We start from the raw sequence: 24,885 nt of genomic DNA on the forward strand, positions 1-24,885 counted from the left end.
CCATCTTCCCATTTATATAACGTTAGGAAAAGGTGGTTACACTAGTCCTTAACTTCCTCATTTCATAGAACCACACCAATCTACTGCTACACTCACGACTGTACAGTTGCAAGCAAATGGATGTGGGCAGCAGGTGTATAACAGCCTAGATTCTGCTTCAGTGCAGCTCAATTTCAAAATGTAGATTCCTGCCATTTGAATGGGATTTTCAGTCCAAAAGTTTATATTAGTCTCCATAAGTCTAGCACACTTTGCTGGGAGTGCAGAGACAGGTTTTATTGAAATAGTTTCATCTAAAGCATGAACTACAGAAAAGGTGGCTGTGTCGTGCAGGCGGAAGAGGAGTAGAGGCAGGTCCTTGCGACAAGCATGCCGAGGACTGACTGTCTCAGGTCTGTCACTTCCCATCATGCGCTATGGGCACTTCTATAACTTCCCTGTATCACTTTTTTTTCTATATTTTTGAAGTGGGTAGAGTGATATCTACCTCGAAGTGTGGCTTTAGAGGAAATATATATTTAAACCAGGAGGATATTTTCCTGTCATGTCGACTTCTCTGTGGAAGGCCATGATAATTCCAACTTTCCAAAGAGCATACTTCAGGACATATTATGTGAATGTGGTATCCTAACAGTCAATTTCTTTACTTTTCATATATATAATTTTTTTCTTAATTTAATAGGCTGCTGAAGAAGACAGTTTATCCAAAGGGACAAATCTATTAAAGTAGAATAGACATACAATTTTAACATAACAGGGCATTAGAAGAATTTTTAATGATATTTTTAAATTCACTTTTAATAGTATGGGAATCTTTAAAGTGCCATCAGAAGCCCCAGTAAAAGGTAAATATGTGTTACTGCTAATTTTGGAGGATTTTTTAGTCTTTTAAAAGTCTAATCTTCAGGCCAATTAAAACTATAAAGTACTTCATTGCTATTTAGGTTCTTTCGTCTGTAACTAGGTTTTTTTGCTTGTAGAGGGATTTGGACCTCTTATCTCTAGTGAAGCTTAAGCAAGAAGAGAGAACACTAATGTAGCTCTGTCACTTTTAATTTGAAAGATGAGCTGATGATAGGTGGAAATCGAAGAGATCAAAATCTTCCAAATGGTTGCTTTGGAAATATATAATTTATACTTTACAAATTCCCTGGACTGATGAGGAATACTTTCAGCATCTCATTGTAGCTTCACAACCTGAAGAGAGGACTGCTGTATATTCTCAATTCATAGACTTGAATTGAGGATAAACTACCAAATTCCCTACTGGGAAATATGCGCTTATCTTCATTAATGTGGAAAGTGAATATTTTTCTGGCCAGGAGGCAGCGTTTTCGCATTGTTCTTCTGCTAAATACACATTCCCTGCACACATTTCAACTGTTACATCTTAGATTGCAAGCTCCAAGTGATTAGGACCATGAATTATACCTTAAGTGCTTCCTGAACATTTCTTGGATTCAGATAACTCTTAACCTTCCCTGGCAAGAGTCTGGCATTGCTTGTCTATGGTACGCTATTTTATATGACTATCTTGACATCCAACACACCCAGTAACAGCTCCTTGTGGCCCAATATTGTTTCTCCTATAACCTCCCACCCAAGGAAACAACATAGAGGTTCTTTTATTTTTAGCTGCAGCTTAAAGATGGACCAGAGCCAGGCATCTGATTCAAGGACAACCCATTCAACAAATTGCTTATAAACTCATGACAGCCTTTGTGAAGACCTTTGACCATAGGAGGAAGTTTAGTTAGATTCATCAGTCAAACTGGCTCTCTCTCCACAAAATGTTCTGGAAAACCTGAAGAGGACTTATCGGGAGAGTGAATATTGCCAACCTGCATAATTGGCAGAGATCTCATAAATATGCATCCATTCAACAAATGCCACTGATGATAATGATAGTGGTACTGGGGGTGATGGTGCTCACTTAAGTTTGACCACTTAAATATGTACTGCATCTTGTGACTGTTAGCTCGCAAATTTCACAATAATCCTTTGGTGTGAGTAGGTCCATTTTTAAAATAAGCAAACAGAGACACAGAGAAGTTAACTTGTACAATGTCAGCAGCTATAAGTGGCACAGTCAAGGTTCAAACTTGAGGGTCTGGCTCCAGAAACTGTGTTTTCTTTCTTTGAATTATTTTAGAAATCTGGTGACATGTCTGGGGATGACTTTTTTAAAAATTTAATTTTATCCTCATTCGAGGACATTTTTTCATTGCTTTTAGAGAGAAAGAGACAGACAGACAGACAGACATTGATTAGCTGTGGTTTCACATGCACTCCACTCAACCAGGGATCAAATCTGCAATCTGGCCATTTGCCCTAACTTGGAATTGAATTCGTGATGTTTCAGTCCATGAGACAACAATCCAACCAACTGAGTGACACCAGCCAGGGCAGGGGGATGACGTTTTTAAAAAGCTCTGTTTCTTGTCTATAGACAAAAAACTGTACTTGAAAAATAACTAAATAAAAAAAATAGCATGCAGAGGGAAAAAAAATAAAATAAAAAAATAAAAAGCTCTGTTTCTTACAAGTTCTTGAGCTTTATAAAGCTGATGATTCCACATTGAAGGAACTATTTATGTTCTATGTCCACTCATATTTACAAGGGATTTCAACTAAGGCTCAGATATGTGTAGTGCTAGAACCCGTACAGCTCATTATCAGACAGACATAATCACATTTCCCAAGAATAAATGTAGGTTAATAATCACTCACTGATGAAAATATGCACATAAACAGGCCTAGATTTAGACTGTGGTACTTTCAGTGTGCAGGTCATGTTTAGAATATCAGAGGAGGTTTTAAAAGAGTATTTTGTTTTCAGCTCTTTTTTATTACCTTATTTGATATACACTGTCTTTAATATAAGGGTAAGAAATTATATATGTATTTCACATTTTACCAGAGACTAAAAATTCAAGATTACTTAATTATATATTTTACATTTTAACATTAAAATCAATAAGACTTTTTCAAAGGTAAAATTCAGAGAATTAGCAAAAGGGCAGCACATGGCACCCAAATATCTAGCACAAATAACTCTAAACTCAAAGAGCCAAAGAATTGCCTGAAAAACAGCCTCAGAAATTGTTTTTCCAAATGACTATCATGTAGGCAATTATTTGCTAAGACACTATTTTTTAAAAATACAAATTATCCTATTTATTTGGAAGATGAATTACATACTGGTTGGATACAAATGGTTTGTCTGAAATAACTGCCCTCCCACCACATTTTCTGTACATATTCCTTTTCCCAAAGCATATTTATGGTCAACATCATAGATTCATTTATTCACTCAGTAAATATTCATAGCATATTTACTACATGCCCAGCACTGTTTTAACTATGGAAAGTACACAATGGAGAAAAAAGATTAAAATTATTGCCTTCATTAAATTTACTGTCTAGTGGGTGGACTATACTTGGGGTTGCCATTTTAAGCAGGGTGGCCAGCAGTGGCCTTTCAAAAAATTGATATTTCAATGAGCTAGTATGTCAGAAAAGAGATTTGGGAAGAATGAGGTCTGAAACTAGACCTGAAGCTATCAGTGTCTTTGAAGAAAAACAAATGGTCACCATAATATATAAAACTTTACTATAAATTTAGAAGGTTGTAAATTTGTAATATAAACCCATGCATGTACAATGACCTCCAGTCTAGCTTGTCAATTTCAAATCTGCCTACTTGACATCTTCATTTGGTTGTCTAATAGACTTTCTAAAGCACACATATCCAAAATTAATTTCTGATCTTCCAACTGTTCTCAACCTGCTTAATTCAGTCTTCCTCTTATCAATACAGGGTCCAGCAGAAGTAAGGCCTACTTGAGTGTGGTTGGTAGGGTAATTATATGGGTGTAATAATTTATAGTTTTAATTTAAACATCTCACCTATAATATCATATGGTGTGCTTGAGTGTGATATTCTTATATTACAGAGCTACATGCTTATGATTTTGTAATAGAAGAGGGGCATTATTTGTGCTAGGCCCTGTATAAATAGGAAGTCAACATTCCCAGCTCTCAAGCCAAAAACCTTGAGTTGTCCTTGATTCCTTCCTCTCTTTTATGCAATATCTACTTCTTTAGCATGTCCAGTTGACTCACCCATCATCACATATGCTTGGTCAGCGTATTTGAGCCTCTCCATCTCCCATTAGCTCGACTAAACTTTGAACAGGCTTCTTCCTGCCGCTAGGCCCCTGACCTCCTTTCCTAAAAGCATGTACTTTACATAATTTATAATTGTAAATATTTTCTATGCCCATTTGAAATATAAATACATTTAAATGCTTTCCATCAATTTTACACCCTAGGGAGTTATAAGGTCCTTATCTTTCTCAAGGACCAGGAAGCCCTCTTTCTGAGATGCAATTATCAAAGATGGAGACCCTATCTCCTGGTCTCTGTGGGAGACTCATAGTGTAATATTAGAGGACACCTTGCTCCAAGTGGTAAAACTGCCTCTTGTCATATAAACACAGAGAAAATTCACTTTTTCTTTGGGTAAAGTGAATTAGCAAACACAGATGACCTACTATCCCTCTTGTCCTATCTATGAAAAATCTTCAGCCTTTTTTTTTCAGCAAAATTAAACTCAGACTGAGATCTGGTGTCTTTCTCCTATTAGTAATTAGTTAATTATTTTTACTAGTTATTAATATCCTTGAAAAAGTCTCCCTTTTATATTTAACTTTGTCCAAAAAAATTTGTTCTTTGAAAGTAGTGATAGTGGAGGTAGTGAAACAATCGACAAGTTCAGAAAACATTTAGGATAATAAAACAGAACATGTATAATTAGCCTTGAGAAGGGTTCAGACTTGTGCGACAAATGTATAGAAGTTCAGAAGAAATATTTATGGGGTAATGTGTTGCATACAGGCTTTGAAATAGTGTGTGCCACAGGTGTCTGTGAGATAGCTGAGGAGAACAAACTTACAGGTGTACTAGTATGTAGCCAGAGCTCAGGTGACAGGACCTTTGTGTGTGATACTTGAAGTCTTGGTGGGACTGTATGAGAATTGACAGAAAGAGTGGGAAGAATTAGAGAACAATGGGGCTTACATCATAACTCTAGTGAATCCTAATGCTTCAGAAGTGGATAGAGAAAGAGGAAACCATGACATACTGAGAATAAACATTCAGAAAGATGGGAGAGCAGAGCTATTGTCAAACTCACAACTGCAATTGTAGATACCAATGCTTAGAGAATTCACTGACTATTGTATTGGCACTCGATAATATATTTTTGTCTAGGTTTACCCCAGCTATGTTTTCCACAGTAACCTAAACCTAATTTTATTATAAAAATGGCAATGAGGTCATGTTTGTATATATGCTGCAGGCTAATTCATCAAAATTTGACTTCTTGAGAATGTAATCTGATAATAATTAGGGCATATTAAAATGCATCTGGTTTTTAAAATAAAGCACCCTCCTATGGCATGTTTTCTATTCTCAAGGTAGAGGATATTTAGCTAACTGCATACTGAAAAACAGCAATGAGAAAGCTTCCCCATCAGCAATATGAAGTCAGTAGGCTCATGACTTTTGCATTTTTTTATCATGAAGAATCCTCTCCAGTATTTAAAGAGTTGATATTCTCCAATTCATTTGCTGCTGTGAACGTTTTGAGGTTGTGTTCAGTAACCTAGGCAACTGTTCTTATTTCTGTCATAATTTACTTCTATTTATAGAGCTTATATAGATCCAGTGGCCTCAAAGATATTCTTTAAAGCAGAGCAAGTTTACAAACTATTTGCTCTTAGGTGAATAGGATATTAAAGATATGATAAATCTTAGCCATCATACAAATAAAGACTGGATGTTACAATTTCTTTAATTTTGGATCATTAAAAATATGAATAATGTATCATTTAAAAGATTATATAACATTTCTATGCTGAACTATGATATTACTACAGTTAAAATTGTAAACTTTTAAATGTTTTATTTTTGATGTTATGATTCATTTAACTGAATTTCAGCAGTTAGAGACTACGGCTTTAAATATCTTCTAATAAAAGTCTGGCTGTATACAATACTGAACGAGTGCCCTTCTTTCCTTCTTATCTGCAAGACAATGTGAGCAAAGTTTAACTTCTGAGAGATGGAAACAAAATCCTTGATTTAGTTTTTAGGCTTTATTAACTTTCAAGCTATGTAGGCAGACGGAAAACTTACTAGAATATATATTCTTCATGGACCATGGACTGGGTTAGGGAAAGAAAAAGTGATTTTAAACTACTACTTGCAAAACTCTCTTCAACACGTGTCCTATAAATATCAGAACGACTTGTTTTTCCCTTTTTTATGATTAAGTATCATCAAACTAGGAAAGGATGCCCTATGTAACTTGATGAAGGTAACAGGACTCATACAGAAACTAATGTAACACCGAGATACCAAAATTTCACAAAGAAAAAAAAACCCTCTCAGGCTTTCAATAATAAAGAAAGTAAAAACAACAATTATTGGGTCAAATCTTCTGTTTCATCTTACTATCAAGAGTTGTTATTTGTGGTCACTATTTCATTTTTATATTAATGTGACTATAGAGACACATAAAAGCACCAGGATCATTAAGTAATACCATCTTACTTCTAACCTCTTAAAGTAGCTCCTAATAAGTCCCTCTCCTGGAGAAAAACAACTTCAAAAGACTTTTGTGAATAGATGTCTAGGGTGTCAAAAATGTTTAGCACCAAAAAACACCAGACGACAGAAGTAACCTATCAGAACACTAAGAGATTTGTGTTTACAAAGTTCCAGGAGCCTCTCAGGAGGAAGTCAAAGTACAGCACTACCACACACCAGTCTACATGGACCATGAAATTCATTTCTATAGAAATCGAATTGTATTGAGCATTTCTTATGTGCCAGGTGCTAAATGAAATTTTTTGTATATCTAGTTTAATCTTCAAAAACACATAAAATAGGTACTATAATTATTATCAGATCTTTACAAATGATGAAATTGAAAGTTAAAAATATAAAGCAACTTTTCTGAGTCTGTATGCATGGTAATTGGTGGAACCCATATTTGAAACAAGGTCTGTGTGGCCCCTAAGGCATACTCTTAACTTCCACATTACATGCTAGAAACAATGAGTCACTTGGTCATCCATTTCATTTGCAAAACTCTCTCTCAATCCATTTTATTAAGAGCCTTTTTATCCCTGGCTTGTGTGACTCACTTGCTTGGTACATCAACCCACAAACTGAAAGGTACAAGTTCGATTCCTGGTCAGGGCACATGTCTAGGCTGAGGTTCAGTCCCCAGTCAGGGCATGAATGAGAGGCACCCGATCAATGTTTCTCTCCCTCTCTTCCTCTCTGTCTAAACTAAAAAATCACATCCTCAGGAAAGAATTTTTTAAGAGTATTTTTAAATCCATAATTGTACCCAGAAAGGCTTTTGGAACACACCCTTAGCTGCTAACCTGCTGACACTTGAGCAATTTCCTGAGTCTCTGTTGTTACAAGAACCCAGGAGAAATTTTCTAGATGTTAGAAATACTCCTGTAAGGAAATATCACAGAAGCCAACGTGACAAGAGACTGAGTGAGGAGTAAAGGCCTCTACCTCCTGGGTTCTATACTTGGAGGCCTCAGATTACTGCCCTAAGTGGTCTTCTGCTGGATGACTACTTGACCCTTACTCTGCTTCATTATGGCAAGTGATCTGCCTGGGATGCTGTCAGGGTCTGGGCATTACTGTTTAGTTTCCAGTGGTAATCAACAAAATGATTTTGTTATTGATGGGAGATTACAGTACTGGGTATTTAGAAATTTGCGAGGCTTAAACAGATCTGATACTAAGGCTTATGATCCTCAGTTTCACAAGTCTTCTTTCTAGTAGAGGAATTATAATATGGACTCTATAACACTGACTATGGCAAGAACTGCAAAATGAGAGCCTAAGGCACGCCGACATTCTACCCAAGAGTGCTGCCCTGGAGAAAGTGCAGTTGGTTCAATAGACCTGGAGTACGGTCCCAGTCTACCTGGCTGACCCAAACTAATGACACTTTCTGAGGCGAATTAGTAAAAATAAATAAATAAACAAATAACCAAACTCCAGGGCTTTGGTTAAATACGACACTGATTTACAAGTATTCTGTAAACTATGAAGTGTTTAAATAGAAAATATTACTTAGTATGTATTTAGTATAATATTTTGGGAGGCATTTAGAACATACAAAAACTTATCAGAATACTTATTTTCAAAGATATGTCATAGATATTTTGGTTATTTTCATAGACATTTTCATGTCTCTTTCAAATTTAACTTTTAAGATAAAATACATCTCTGTTTTTCTTGCTAAGAGCATGAACAAAATAAACAATGAGCTCTTCGAAGAATGTTCTCCAAACCTGTGGCACACACACTCCTGTACTGCAATCCCTGTGAAATGCCTGATCGCTGGCTATAACCACAGTATTGGTCCAGTGAGTATTCAAGTTTAATAATTAAGAGAGTCACTAATATCTACTGCTGTTCTGCTGCCACTTCCTTTTGCGTTTTCTATTGGTCCTTTATTATTTCATTCTCAACCATGGACTCTAAATCATTATTTGTTGGTTATGGACCTTTACGATGCCCTGTGGCATTTTCCACTGATGATAGCAGTAACATCTCACTGAGTCCAAGCTACTGGGAGTAAAAAGGAAAGGAAAGTGACAATAAATAACTGTCACTCCATTACTAAACAGTTTCTAAAATTGTTTTTAGTGTATGTTCAGTATAGCAGAGCCTGCATAATACAAAAACCAAAGAGGCATGTACTCCTTAGTAACAGCAGCAAACAGAAAGAACCGAAACACTTGTCTTGCACAGTGACCAAAAGTTCCTCATTGGTCATGGCATAAGTATTCACAAAATTCTCAACAGATCCCACTTCAAAAATTTATGGTATCTTCTCAAACTCAATGGTACATGGCAAATATGTCAATAGGTACACTCAGATCAATGAACACAAACTTTAGTAATACTGCATAGAATTTAAACACAAAGTCTTAAAAGGTTATAAGACTAAATGTATGAATAGATCCTAAGCACAGAGATGTGACTTGAAGAGATACGGGATGATGCAAGATGCTGGGGGGAGATCATAAAACCTGCCTAAACACGGTCTTGTCTCTGGTCAGGTGATTTGGGTGGGAGCTGGATTTGAGCTATCCTACTTGGTCAGCTATTACACACACTTCAGGTACAAGAAAGAAATCTGTTTTAATTAACTCACAACATAGATGTTCAATGAGGATGTTATTTGAGTTAAATTATTCATACTCTACAATAATTACTCTTTAAATTTAAGTTTATATCCCTCCTTTTTTCAGACCACTTCAGCATCCTTTATTCTGTTTTATTTCATTCCATCAATAATGTATCAGATTTGTTGTAATGGTGATTATTTGTTTGCTTTTTAATAAAGGAATCATTCTACTAACTCTATAAGTAAACGGACACGTGTCAATCACTAAGGTTTTGGTCTGCAGACGTAATCTACTTACTAGATAAGGTATATAAATTTGAGCCTCAGTGATCTTGTTAGTAAAACCAGTAAAACAATATCAATATAGCAGAATTAATGAAATAAATAAATAGTATATGTGAAGGGACTACCTTTTTGTGTTTTCCCCCAAAAGGAAAGTCTAAGAATGAAAGGTGGTTTATTTTGGGAATAGGTCTTAGGAAATAGAACCGGGAGCCTGGAAAGAATGAATAAAGAAATGAAGGCCAATGGGAGATTGTATTATCAACTTGATCAATGTGGTAGGAATTTCAACATGATCTTCCTGGGGAACTTTTCAGAACCTGTGGAAAATGAACTTCAAAGTGGTCCATCCAAGGAATGGACGAGTATTATTCAAGGTTTGCTTTCTGGGGTATTAGTGCCTCACACGAGGGGGTGTATGTGTCAAAATATTTGAGCATCTTTATGAGGGGTTCCACATAGCAGTAGTAGGGAAACCTCAAGGCAAGAGGGGAATAACATCCGAGCTATGTGGAATTTATGCAGGGAAGAATAATGAAAGCAGAGAGCGGCCAGGTTGAATATAATGTTGCTCCCAGTAGATTTGATGGTCAGGGATCTATCTTGTCACTAGGCAGTTGTGAGGCTGTCTCCTGGGTCATTCCAGATAAACTGGATCACGGGGGTCCTATGCTCAGTGGAACACAGATCTCTGGTCCAGAGAAGGTTCAGAGTGCCTTTCACCAGGTTAGCTACTGTGGCTTCTATGAAAGATTATTAAGATCCAAGATCATAGTGATCATCAACTTCATACCCTACAACGGTCGGGTAGATATCTATGACCTATAATGCTGCCCAAGGACATAAATACATACAAAAATAGTGGCAATAAGAAGTTTATCTTTCTGGCATATAATTTTAAAATTTATAAAACATTCTCATTTGCATTATTATTTTTCGGTGTTATCAGCAGCGCTGTGAGAAGGTGTGATATTATTCTTCTTGTTATTCTGATGAAGAAATTTGAATGTTCTAAGTTTGAAGGGCCTTAACCAAGGGTTTTTGCTTTCATGGGATAAGCACGAGTGAGAATCAAAGCATGTTTGTTCTAATCCTACAGTCCTAAAAGTTGCCTTTATTTTAACAGAAGTTTCCCCCCCGGCACTTCCTTTGTAAGCTCTGACAATTACCTGGCACCTCTGGTTGCTCAGCAGAAGCCTGAGTGAGTCACTCAGTCACTTCACTAAAAGCAAGGGCAAAGTTCACCACTAGCAACATTTATTTTCAATCCCACTGTGAGGTTTGATTTCTTACTGCCTACTAGATTTGAAGAAAACTATCTCCAGATGCTGTGTGTCCCCGGACAATTCCCAACATGAACTGGTTTCTGGAGGTCTGATAAATAACTCGAATGATCACTAAGAAATAAAAACTCAAAAAAAAAGCAACACCTCTGATAAAACAAAAGTGTTGTTACATATATACCAGTCCTAGGTCACCTAAAGATTCAAAAATATGTAACTTTCTTAAATTTCTATTTTTCCATCTGTTTCTAAATTTTAGGCACTGAATTAAACTAATTAAGTAATACTAATAATGATAATTATACTGTTGCTATAATTTCTACAAGTAATGATAACCAATCATTGAGAACTCACTGTGAGCTAGGCACTGTGTTGAGTGTTCTATTAGTTGATTTACCTAATGCCACGATAGTCCTTATAGAGAGCCATCCTCACTTTACAAATTACATAACTGAGGTAGAGAAAGGCTGAGTGAGTTTTCCAAGTAACACAGCAAGAAGTGGCTGGCTCGTGGTGTCCCCTGACAGTCTCAGCTACTGCACTCTATTGCCTGGCCTTCCAGCCAAGGTACTGCAGTTGGGTCCGCAGTTGCAAACTGTCAGGATCTAGGAAACCAAACTTTCACAGATTCCCGAGCAGTGGGCATAAGTCAGGTGAAGTACCCTATCTCAGAGTCATTGAGAAACTGATTCATATCTCTGGAGGGTGTGTGTGTAGGGGTGTGTGGAGGGTAGGGGAGAAAAAGGACGTTGCAGAAAGGAAGAAAAGGAGTGCTGCCTATAAAGTCATGTTCTTTTTTTTGCTCTAGAATTTCAGAGTATATTTACAACTTCCTGGTCTCTCGTTTCTACTCTAAACAAACATACGCATTTCACTTGTATATTCCCATGACTGCTATAAAGATCAAGAGTGTTATGAGGTGATTCCCTGCCTGACCAGAAACTGTGTCCGGTGTGCTCCCAGGGTGGGGGAAATCATTCCCCTGGGGCTGCTGTTCCTGCTTCCGGACGCTCTTCTCCCTGACTTTGCAGAGCCAGCTTTAGGTCCAGGGGTCCCACCCATGAGAAGCTGCCTGGACTGACCAGGCAAGTGCGGGGGACACATCCCTCCCCACAGGGAGGGGACATACCCGGTCTGTTTTCCCTTCGGTCTGAATGCTGGTGTGACTGTGGACCTCGTGATCGTCCTCCAGGTCTGAAACATCCTCCAGTTCCTCTGGGGTCTATAAAAACAAAGCAAAACATTGCTGTTGGGAATACAGAATGGAAAACAGTCTGGCAGCACCTGAGAAAGGAAGCGTAGAGACCAATATGACCCTGCAATTTCACTCCTAGGCATACACCCAAGAGAAATAAAAACATATGCTGCCCAAAACTTGTAAACAAATGTTCACAGCAGCATCAATCACATTAGCCAAGAAGTGGGAACAAGTCGAACACATATCTACTGATAAATGGATGGACAAAACATAGTAAATTCAATTGATAGGATATTTTGGGGCCATAAAACGGAATGAAGTCCTGATACATGCTGCAACATGGGTGAAACTTGAAAATATTATGCTAAGTGAAAGAAACCAATCACAAAAGACTACACAGTGTATGACTTCATTTACAGGATATGTCTAGAATAGGCAAATTTATAGAGACAAAACTTTGATTAGTGGCTCTCAGAGGAAGGAGTGGGTGAGGAGGGAGTGGGCACTGCTGCCAGCAGGTGCGTGGTTTCTCTGCAGGAACGATGTTCAGGAATGAGATGGTGGCAGCGGCCGCACAATGCTGCGAATACACCAAAAACACCGAAGTTCACACTTTAAAATGTCGAAATTAATGGTGTATGAATTATATGCTAATAAATTTTTAGTGACACTTATTGGGGTGACACTGGTTAATAAGATTGTATAGGTTTCAAGTGTGCAGTTCTAGAATACAGCATGTATGTTGCACTGTGTTTACCACCAAAAGTCAAATCACCTTCTTCACCATATCTGACCCCTTCACACTTTACAATCCTAACCCTCACCTCCCTTTTTCTTTGGTAGTCACCACACAGCTGTCTGTGACTATGTGTTTTGGTTTATTTACCCCATTTGTTTATTTGTTACTTTCATATTCATATCCTAATAAATTCTGAAAGGAAAGAAGGCAAAACTGATCAGAAGGAGTTTTTTTTTTCTGAGTGAGTAGCAATTTCATTAAACGGTATGTGGTTATCACAAACCAAGGTATTTATAGGTTAATGGAATAATTATCATTAAAGCCATATAACATCAAAATGCCACAAATGATTGAGAAATGAAATTTTCTAAGAATTGAATAAATAATTTAACATGAACTCCAGTATCTGTTATCAAGAGTTAACTTCCTTCCATCTTTTTTCACTTTTAACTTAAACACCTCTTTGTTCAGAGGTGTCTTGCTCAGGAACTCCCCAGACTGGGGTGAGCTTCTCTGCCACACCCTTCTCGACCCCCCCACTTTCACTATCATAATGCTAACCATACCTCACTGTGTCATTGTTTGTTGAATTAGGCAGCCAGCTATCGAACTGTCTACTCTGTGAGGTAAGGGCTGGGCCTACCCTGCTTACTATCACGTCACCACCACCTAGCACATGCGTGCTTTGGAATGAATGAAGCAAAATTATCAGTGATACCCAAAAAGACAGGTAGATATGAACAAAAGAAAATGTAGAACAGCAACGACAGATACTTGCTCTAATACTTGTTTTAACTAATACAGAAATACCTTTGCTGTTCTTCCATCTCCTGTATTCCAAAGTAAACTGTTTTTGTTTTATGGTGTTATTTCTAGTTCAAGGTTTTTATTCCCTTCATCTCAATGGGATAATAATTTAAAGATATCAGTCCTTATTGCAGAAGCAAGTAAAAGTACTTAATAAGAATTAACTTAAAATTTGTCTTAGTTTACAGCCTCAACTTTAAATAGTAATTCCTTTGCAAATAGCAATTACTATTTGCCGGAAATAGTAATTTCCAGCCTGGTAAGAAATCTAAAATATAAACATTTATTTCATGAAAAACAAGAGGAAATTGGGAGATCTTTTACATGCCCCTGACTGCTAAAGACTTGGAGAGAGGCAGCACCTGCCTTCCTGGGCCAGCTCTGGCTTCCCTCAAGCCTTGCACTGCACACCGGGTATTTGCTGATTTCTGAAGCAGACAAGAGCTTCCCTTTCCCAGAAATGGAAATGCAATGATCAGTTTATACTGTGGAGCAACACTACTGATTTCATAACTACTAATGGTCTGAGATTTTTTTTCTCATCTCATGGATCTTTAACTTGCACATTCTTTGTTTTCTGACACGTGCCCTAAGCAACATCCACCTCTTTGCATTTATTTCATTTCACTCCTATAATAGGATATTAACACCCCTCTTTTACCAAGGCCTCCAATATGCTGAGTAATTGTTACATGAATATTGATCTCTCTATGCAGTCCTTCTTTATTGCCACTAAATGTAGTTGCAATTAAATGTAGCTGGGATCACAGGGCAATTTACTGTTTCTTCTTAGGCACTAATAACATGAGTTCACCACTAGGGAACTTCTGCACAGTCACTTATTTATTATTATCCATTTCTGTGTATCCATCCCCACAGTATGCTTGAGAAAGGATCTTTGCAATTTTCTTCCTCGACACATCGCCAGCCCCCATGACATCTGAATAAATTCACTTGACCAAATTCTCTCTCTTGTGTTCTGTTTTACAACTGAAGGCTGTCTGGTGACCCTACTGTGATCTGTTTCTTATAAATGTGTCGTATTTATTACTTGGGTCATACTCTATGATGTAGTGACAGAAAGCTTCATTATTGATTGCAATATTTTATTCACCCCCAACATAAAGTTATTTAGGAGAAACTCAGAACCGTGGCTGCTGTTAGAAGTCACGAGGACCATTCTGGGTGGTGAGACTGCAGGGAGAGAAAGGCCTCCTGTTTGTGCCCACAGATTTCTGTGCTTTTCTTTGTCTTTAACACTGAGTTTTCTTGCTGAGCCACCACAACTGACATCTTCTTTGCTTGAACAAAACCAGGGGAGTGTTCAAAACACTTGCTGGCAGCGTTCTGCACTCTGTAAGGCAAGCAGCTGAATGGCATTGAAAAAGAAAGTCAAATGTATAATAGTATATAGTTCAAGTAGAAACTAAGAGAGGAATATGAATACTTACGTATTAAATGAAACATTAATCCCTTCAGGACTGAAGACAAATAATAATAGAAAGAGCAAATTTTTTAAAAAGAGGAGGGAGGACGGGCTACCTAAATTGCACACTTACTGGAAATATCACTGGGCACTGTGTAGAGTATAAAAGACTGTTTAACCCCTATGCTATACCCCTGAAACTAATACAGTATATAATATTGAATGTGAACTGTAATTAAAAAATTAAATTTAAAAACTGTTTTTACTCATCTGATGACTTCAGTGGGTTAAATATCTGGAAGGGGTGTGTGGGTGGAGGGCCAGTGTGTGCGTTTCCCATCAATTTTCCTTCTGGGGAAGGAGAGACTCCCTTAGAGGCAGGGTCATGCGGTAGAAAGATCCTACCTGTATTGTTGAGACATGCAGACTTGAATTTGAATTCTGGCCCTTCAATTAGTCATTACAGGACTTCGAAAATTTATTTAACCATTTAAGTGTTGGATTACTTAGTACCGCATTTGGGACAACAAACCTCATCCTGAAGTTGGTTTTGACATTAAATTGTACCAACACAGTTTAAGTAAGAGCCTGGCCCACAGATGTAAGTGGGGTTCAGAAAGTTTGGTTCTTACCGTTTATTGATTTTCTCCTCGTTCTTTACTCTCCTGCCCTCAATTCCATCACATTTTATACTTTCTGATAAAAGTTCTGTGGGCATTTGGACACCTTTACTGTAGCCCAAATTTATTATTTGGGATTGATACGGTACTTACTAGTTGCCCACAGTTACATTCACCTGATTGAAAGTGCACGAGGTCATTGTGCTAAACCGGATTTAGTAAAACTCCACACGCACTGTGTTCTCTAAAATCCCAAGTAAAGATGCCCCTTGATCTGATTTAATCATGTGTTAGAGTAAAAGTATCTATTACATTGGCCCCTGCAAAGATTCAGTCTAACACAGATTCTCAAGAATGTGGCAAATTAACTCCTCTAAATTGAGCTGTCTCTAGACAAGACCAAGAAAAATATGTCCAATCATTTCTGGAAAGAGTGTTAGTAAACTTAGTAATTACTCATTTATTTCTTATACCAGAATTCAGAAAAACTGTTTTGTATTTTTGCTATTTTAACTCTTATTTATTGTGAAGCGTAGGGAGCTCAAAGTGATTTGAAATAAGCTTAGTTTCCTCACCTGTCAACTGGCAGAAATACTACGCAGTTCTCAGGGTTATTGTGTGGATAAGATGATAGGATGGAGCAAAAAATTACTCAGTAACTAGAAAATACTGATGCTCCAAAATTGTTTATGATTACAATTTTTAGAAGATCTCTGTTTATTTATGCAAAAGAGGCCAAGAAAAGTAAAGAAGTTGAAAATATTTAGGCTGAGGTTTTTTTCACAGAAACTAGGACTTCGATAAACAGTAGTGAACATTAAACTTCAGTGTCATAGTAAATTGGTGGTTTTAATATATGTAAAATATACATATTACTGCGATAGAAATGACTGCATTGATATTGTCTTTTTCCACGTTAAGGAGCTCGAAGTTTTCTATAAAATTAAATCCTTTAGAATCCCCAGTGAGATAGGTAGGCCATATCATTACAACTAAAAATTCATTTACACAGACTTTGTAAATGTTTAATATTGAAAGCTGAAAAAAAGCAGTGGTCGCTACATTGGGGGAGGGGAGGGGAGGGGAGGGGAGGGGAGGGGAGGGGAGGGGAGGGGAGGGGAGGGGAGGGGAGGGGAGGGGAGGGGAGGGGAGGGGAGGGGAGGGAAAGAAATTTTAGGACACCATAGTCTTGTTTGGTGTTTTCGTCTCACAACTACCATTGAATTTTAAATCATACACATGATTTAATCTTAAATTATACTTCTCTGGCTGCACTGAATCACATAACCACCATAGCAACGTCACAGATGGCCAACACTCAGAGAAGGTGTTAGGAAGTACTCAATGGAGAGCCTTCTGAAGCAGGAGGCTGGCATCACATGTTCAGTGAGATCCTCTGGGCTGAGCTGATAACAGAGGGTGACTTTAAAATGTCAAAGTAGAGAGCCAGAACTAAAATACTTTAAAAAATAGGGATAGTTATATCAATAATACTCCTTAAAATAATGGAAAATTAAGAAATGCCCCCACTGAATACATACACCTCTGCCCAAGAAACTGGCACTCTATCATTCTGGATGCTTAGAAACCAGCAACATTCCTGATGCATTTGCCTCTTTTCTACTCTTTAAAAATGCCCTGTTCTTTCTACATCAAGCTCTCTGGCTCTTTGTGTCCACTGCTCTCCTGTGATGCACACTCTTCCTACAGCTTTCACATGCTGGGTCCTTCTCCCCATGCAGCTCAGCCCTAGTCTTTCTTCCCTGGCCGGTCTATCTAAAGGTAGCCCTCTCCACAACTTCATTTTATTTCATCCCTTCATATGTTTTCTTTTGGGTCTCTTATCATGATTACAATCCAAATTTTATTTTTTTCTTTTCCCTTTTTTTGACAGAAGATAAGTTTTGGTCTTGCCCCATTAAAATATAACTTCCATAGAAATAGGGTTGTCTGTTTTGTTTATCACTTTGAGCACCTGAGACAGCATATACTGTGTGCTCAATAAAATTTTCTAACTGGATAGTGAAATGAATTATTTTTATAACCAATAAATCACAAGAAGGTCATAAGAACATTTCTGAGCTAAGGGGTACTGTTTAATTCTTTGTCTTCTGCCTTCATGTAGGTGTTGATTTAATTATTCCTTAACTAAGTGAAAGTGTGAGATAAAGATTCCTGGACCTTTTCTTGTGTTGGCCAAAAAGTTCATTTAGTTTTTTTCTGTATGACGGCTCTACTAGTGCTTAGTTGTCTTCACTTCATTTGAAACAATTCTGATAGACTGTATTGTGACAGCTGTCATATCAGCATCATTAAAAAATCAAAATTGGAGAATTTTTGTGCAGCCATTTTCATATTGAAATGAAAGATAATGTATAACATTTTTGGCATATTATGCTTTATTATTTCAAGAAAAGTAAAAATGCAGCTGTAACACTCACACAAAAATATTTGTGCTGTGTGTGGAGAAGGTACTGTGACTGATTGAACATGTCAAAAGTGGTTTGCAAATTTTCTTGATACTATTGACATTTTGGCCAAATAATTCTTTGCTGTGGGGCTGTCTCATGCCTTGGAATATGTTTAGCAGCACCCCTTGGCCTCTATCCACTAGAAGCCAACAGCAGGAGATGGCCAACCTACTCAAAATATTCAAATCAATAAAGTTGTTGGTGCAAATGAAAAATGTGTCTTTTATTTTACAGAAAAAACTAAACAGACTTTTTGTTAGCTAATCCAATATAAAGCCTATGAAAATTGGAGACAATAGATTCTGAGCAGAGATTTTTCACAAGCTCAAAATTTGTACACTTGGAAGGTGAGGAAGGCATGTCTATATTCCATTAGCAATGCAGTGTGGATACAAAAAAATTCAGAGAAAATGCCATCTACCAAACCTGACCAGTTTCAAGTCTCACCAGGGTCCTGTGTCACAAATTTTTCATTGAAACAGCAAGTAGTAAACCCTAAAGAGGTAGTTAGCCCAGTGAGCTCCTCATTGATAACTAGTGTAAGAAAATGACAAATGACTGCTGGTTCTCTCAGGTGCCTGAATATTGTCTAAATCTAGAAGCTTCCCAGCTTTGGCACCATTGAAGACTTGCTCTGAATCATTCTGGTTAAAAGAGGCCGCCTCTAATATTTTGGAATGTTTAGCATGACCCCTAGCCTCTACCCACCATGGGTAGTAGGATCATCCCAAGGCGTGACTGTCAAAAATATCTCTCAACATTTCCAAATGTTGGGGAGGAACAGAGACACCCTCTTTGAGAACTACTGCTCCAGAACCGTGGCTCACAGGTCACAACACAGGTGGTGGGGGAGAGCCGGAGGCCCAGGAACTATGTTTGAATTTATGAGCAAAGATCAAACTTAGTTGCCTTAGGAAAAATAAAAATAAAGAGTAATGTTTTCTTTTACATCTGAATTCACGGACAGAAATTCATACCCCATATAGTACCATTATGGTTACTCAACAGAAGAGGGCACTCTCTAATCATTTTAGTCTTAACCAAACACTGGAAGATAATACCAAAAGATTTATGGCCATAAAATTACAAACTTGGTTGCAGCACGAACACCAGCATTTATTAAGCTGTTTTCATTGATTTTTTTAAAAATTTACTTGCCATAAAGAAATTATTGTGTACAGATACACAGTGATAGCCCAGGTTTGCTTGATCGATAACAAACATGTTAGAAAAATCAAGTGAAGTCATCTCGACTTTCATATTTGAGTGTCTTTTTATGTATATAAACAGGCTATTATTGTAGATACTGGACATCTTCACACAAATAAAATAATTTTTTCCCTCAAGAAAGATAAAAAATAAGGCTATTAGATAGAAATAAAAGACATTCACCAGAGTTAGGAGGTTTGAGACTGAGACTGAATGGTGAGATACAGAGATGTTTCCTTAAAAATGTCGGGCAGAAGATGGGAATAAACATGAAGTACCCCAAGGAAAGCTGAGAAGGCATTCCTTATATTGCCAGAAAGTTGTTAAGGTTGTACTAGAGAGTAGATTAGTGCAAGCTGGAATACCTGGGTATTCTAACTTTGCCACCAATTAACTTTATGTTTAGGGAAATCTCCTAATTTTTCTACTTAAAAGAGAGATCAGAATTAGGTAAGATTTAATAATTTCTTCAAGTCCTTTGAGTTTTAGGATTTTACGAGCTCATGTTTTGATGTAACATTAATTTGGATGAAATGTTCCTAGTACTAGGAGATCTCAATATTAGGGAAAAGCTGGTAAAAATGTTGAGTTCAGTTGATTGAAACATACCTTATTCCAGTCTATCAGGTTCATTAGAAATATGACTAATTTCCCAATAAATATACCATCTCATTCTCACAAGGAGAAGGCTTCTAGTATTGTTCACAGTTTTGTACCTGAGTGACTAACTCACCACCCAGCACATATTAGGTGCTCAATAAAGGGAGCATTCAGTGAATGACTATAAGAAAGAAAATAGATAAGAAAATTAATAAAAATGCAAACAAAAACAATATGTTCCTATTTGCCACAATAGATATTGATAGATTTTCCTATAATCTTTCAAGGTTATAGGAAACCTTTTAATACTCCCTCTAGGTACCTTTATTATTGTATGTTTCACAAATCATTTCTTTTTTCCCTTCCAGTATGTGAGAACATAATACCATATGAATTATTCCATATGATGAAACTAAGGTGTCTGGGTGAGTATTATAACCCTTACAAGCTACAGCAATTGAAGTATAGTTTGACAGAGTTAAGTTGCAGAATGTAAAATATATATATACCCTAAAGTAAAAGGAAAGAATGTATCTATTATGTACAAGAGGATGTTATAAAACATGGAGTCAAAGAGGACAACCTGGGCAGATAAATTCTGAGCCTGTAGGACATAATTGTCACAGGAGATGCAACCCTGATTCTTAGTGATTCATGTATTTTTTATAAAATAAGTTTCTATAAGTTTGCTGCTTCAAAACCTACCTAGGCCAACAGCCATCAGATAGCCAATCATCTGATGCCCTGTGGTGGAGTCTGGATTATGATGCTTATCATAAGGGTGATCATTATAATCACTTAAGTCTATATAAGGCCAGTCTAAGGACTAAAGCAATGATAGAATCCCACAGGGGAGATTATATTTTAGCCACAGTCCCTCTATCAGAAGGGTTGTGGGCAATCATGCCTCTGCTTCTAAGGCACCGATGAGGCTGATGGCTTTAGAAAAGCACACAGTAAATCAGCAAGAGGGTCACAAATGAAAGTGGCCTTTTGATATCACTGCACTTATTCACCAGTAATGCCTTGGTGATCTAACTCTGATTCCCAGGACGGCATGTCTAATTCATGAAAACTGTCACAGGAAATATTCCAGCGTGAAGTTTAAATAAAGATGTGAAAGATTAATGAAACCATGAAGAGTAGGATTTGGATGAAAGCATATTTTTGGAAGGTTCAAATGTTATAAATATCCAGACCAAAATCAGGGCCTTGACACTTTTTTTAAACAGAATAATGAGGTAATCATTTTGAATTGATGCCTTCATAGAATTCATGAACAATTCTGCCAAATCATTCCACATTTCTTTTCTTATTCAATGTTACCAATAAACCTGGAGAGGTAAATTGTCATCATTTTCATTCCCTAGCTGAGGAAACTGAGCTTTATAGAACCTGTCCAACATCACACAGCTCATAGAGAGTTAGTGCAGAGCAGGGCCCAGTGCTCATCTCTGAACAGTGTGGCTCAGGAGTCACAAGTGCATGCTAAATGTGGCAGTTCAGCAGTTAAAACTTACAAGTGTAGATAGTGAACTTCAAACAGCATGAATATAATAGCCATAGAGTAAGGCCAGCCAGGAATTTCAGTCCTTCCATCAGCAAGCACAACACCAGATTGGTCATTAATCTTCTCTTTCCCATTCCAGATATAATTTCTGGACCTCAGCAAACATGGGACCACCTACCTTGAAGGATATATTATCTTTGAAAACCAAACTAAAGGATATTTTGCTTATTTCACAGACTGGCACCCTGGTTTTAAGTTATACAAGGGTTGAGGTGATTTCAGCTTTGGTCCTCAGAATGAGGAAAAGTGTACCAATGGATCTGCAAAAAGAAACGCCCCCAAGTTACTGCTTTTCTTTTTAAAATTCTATATGAATTAGGCTGTACTAAGCAGTAAAACTATTCAATGTGTTTTGGGCAGAGCTGTGAGTTTATATCCTGTTTCCAAATTATAAGCAGAAAACCTACGGTGTAACTTGCAAAAGTTCCTTCATTAAGGCAAGGACTATGTTGGGACATAATATAAAGACTGTTTAACTGGATACTAGGTCAAATGCTGCCCTTAATAGCTTGTGATCTCATTGTGGTTTTAATTTGCATTTCTCTGATGATTAGAGACATTGAACATCTTTTCATGTCTATTGGCCGCCAGTATGTCCTCTTTGGAGAAGTGGCTATTCTCAGGTCCTTTGCCAATTTTTAAATTGGATTGTATGTTTTTTTAGTGTTGAGTTGTATAAATTCTTTATAAATTTTGGACATTAACCCCTTATCAGATGCATCAGTGAGTATTTTCTCCCAATATTTTGTTAATGGTTTCTTTTGTCATGCAAAAACTTCTTAGTTTGATATGGTCCTATTTGTTTATTTTTCTTTTGTTTCCTTTGCCTGAGAAAATATATCAGAAAAAATATTGCTACAAGCAATGTCTGAGATTTTACTGCCTATGTTTTCTTCTAGTAATGTTCTGGTTTCAGGTCTAACATTTAAGTTTTTAATCCAGTTTGAATTTATTCTTGTGCGTGGTATAAGAAGGTGGCCTAGTTTTATTTTTCTGCATGTATCTGTCCAATTTTCCCCAAACTATGTATTGACTAATCTATTTTTACTCCATTGTATGTGTCATCTCACACTGACCAGAACGGCCGTCGTCAATACATGAATAAATGAGCACCGGCGAGGAAGTGGGGACCGGGGAAGGCTTCTGCACTGCACCGGGGAATGCAGGCTGGTGCAGCCACTGTGGAAAGGCACAAAGAGATTCCTCAAAAAACTAAAAATAGATCTGCCTTGTGACCCAGCGATTCTGACTTCTGGGAATTTATCTGAAGAAAAATGAAACACTAATTCAAAAGAATATAAGCACCCCTGTGTTCAGTGGAGCATTACCTGTAATGGCCAAGCTATGGAAGCAGCTCAAGTGCCCATCAGTAGATGAGAGGATATAACAATTATGGGACATTTACACAATGGAATACTATTCAGCCATAAAAAAGAAAATGTTATCTTTTGCAACAGCATGGATGGACTGGAAGACATTATACTAAGTGAAATAAGTCAATCATATAAAGACAAATACCATATGATTTCACTTATATGTGGAATCTAATGAACAACCTGAACCAACAAGCAAAATAGAGACAGAATCATAGATGGAGAGCAGGCTGACAGCTATGGTGGGGGGAATTCGGTGGGTGGAGGGATTGAGCAAAAAGGAGAAAGGACTCACGGACACAGAGGACAGTGTGGTGATTCCAGGGGGAGTGGAGTTTAAGGGGAATAAGTAGTAATAGAAAAAATACAACGAAAAAAATAGCTTAATACCTCAAACAAGTACTTTACTTGTTCATAGCTTGGTTTCTTCAGAAGTAAATGAAAAGATTAAACTAAATGATTTATAAAATACCCTTCAATTAACCATTCACTCTATAATATGCAGGTGTGAATACAATGTATGAGGAAAGATAATATTTGTTTTAAAAAAAACCTTGGGGTTAGTAGGACACCCTTCTTTTGAAATGATCAACACAATCCTAGATCACCAGTCCCACTTGGATTACTAACCTCTCAGGGGGTGAGAAAGAGCTCTTGGCACTTGTTTTGTCGAGGACTACTTAGAACAATGGCAGGGTCCTTCATAGGCAGTGACGTAATGGATGATGCCTTTGCGAATTGTGGCAGGTCAATTACTGTCATTGCTCTGTGAATGCGAGGTGTGCTGTTGCTGAAGACAATGCAATAATAATAATAATAATACCAATGATAAATAGCAGCAGCAGTAGCATTAGAGGTGGGGCAATGATGGTGGTGGCAGCAGTAACAGTAGTACCAGCAGCAGCAGTGGTGGTGACAGATGACTAAAAACACACCCTGACCTTCCACCTGTGGGTGCAGACACTGTCACCATGAGTATCGGACAAACTCTGCTCTGTTTGACTGCAGAAGTCTCACCTTCCCCACTGAAATCTGTGCCAAATAAACTAAATATGTGGATTTGTGTTCTTATTCTTAGAATGGACAGCTAAAGAGGGTGACCTAATATTAAATATACTAATGTTTTAGAAAAAGCTATTTTATAGATATTAAAATAAGAGTTTCAGAGATTTTCTAATGGCAAAAAGTGTACTTAATATACTTTTAACTGAATGCATACATATATATGTAAATATATACATATATTGTAGTTATAGAAAACATATTATATATGTATATGAAAAAGAGTTGTAGAATATCATATCTTGTCTTCTTTATAGTTTACTTGTTTCTAAGTTTTTACTATATATATATATATATATATATATATATATATATTTATGACTTTTACCATGGGGAGGACAAGCAATGAGTGCTACAAAAATCTGCTTAAGGCTGAATGCACCATTACAAGGACATGTCAGCATGTCCTTTGTCAGCATGTCAACAAAATTGCGCAACTTACTGCAGGGAAGCCAAGCTGGCCTTGTCACACTGCAATAGGTCTATTAATGTGGCACCATGTTTAAGCTGATGTAGACACAGACCAAAGATTACAAGGTGAGGGGACAATTGCAGCCTGCATCTTCATTATCAGAGCAAACACTGGAGAAGCCTGTGAGAGCAGAAACAGAGAAATTCCCCTCACTCAGCCCCTTGCTCATTCACCAGGTTGCCTGGTCTCCTTTGTAACTCTGCAGATCTGTAAAAGCAGTTGCTTCATTATTTCATGTATAACATTTTCAGTGTCCTGGAAAGTGATTTTATAAAAGCGTTCTTTAACAAAGATTTTGAGGGAAAGTTCTGTTTTGATTTCCCAGTGGGGATTATTTTTAACCTGCAGGAAATCTTTTACTTCCATAAATTGTTACGCGGTCAGGTATATCAATGGCCCTAACCAAATTCATCTGTCTAGGTTTGCAAAGTAATCTCGGGCACAATAACAAAGCAAAAAAACGCCTGCTGTGTTCCAGCCACAGATATTATGTAGGCTAAACAGGATGTCCAAATCTGACGCTCCTATTTTACTGAAT

General features: G+C 37.3%; 1 protein-coding gene across 4 annotated transcripts in view; it reads right to left on the bottom strand.

The window, feature by feature from the left end:
- Positions 1–24,885, bottom strand: part of CTNNA3 (catenin alpha 3) — a 1,563,160-nt gene that overhangs the window by 136,586 nt on the left and 1,401,689 nt on the right. For all 4 annotated transcript variants that reach the window (XM_053663824.1, XM_053663825.1, XM_053663823.1 and 1 more), the window contains one exon: positions 11,930–12,022. In XM_053663824.1, the coding sequence (XP_053519799.1) occupies positions 11,930–12,022 (93 nt within the window). The remainder of the gene's footprint in view (positions 1–11,929; positions 12,023–24,885) is intronic.

Source organism: Artibeus jamaicensis, unplaced genomic scaffold, assembly GCF_021234435.1.
Source record: "Artibeus jamaicensis isolate MK-2021 breed Jamaican fruit bat unplaced genomic scaffold, CSHL_Jam_final contig_332, whole genome shotgun sequence".
NCBI lineage: Eukaryota > Metazoa > Chordata > Mammalia > Chiroptera > Phyllostomidae > Artibeus > Artibeus jamaicensis.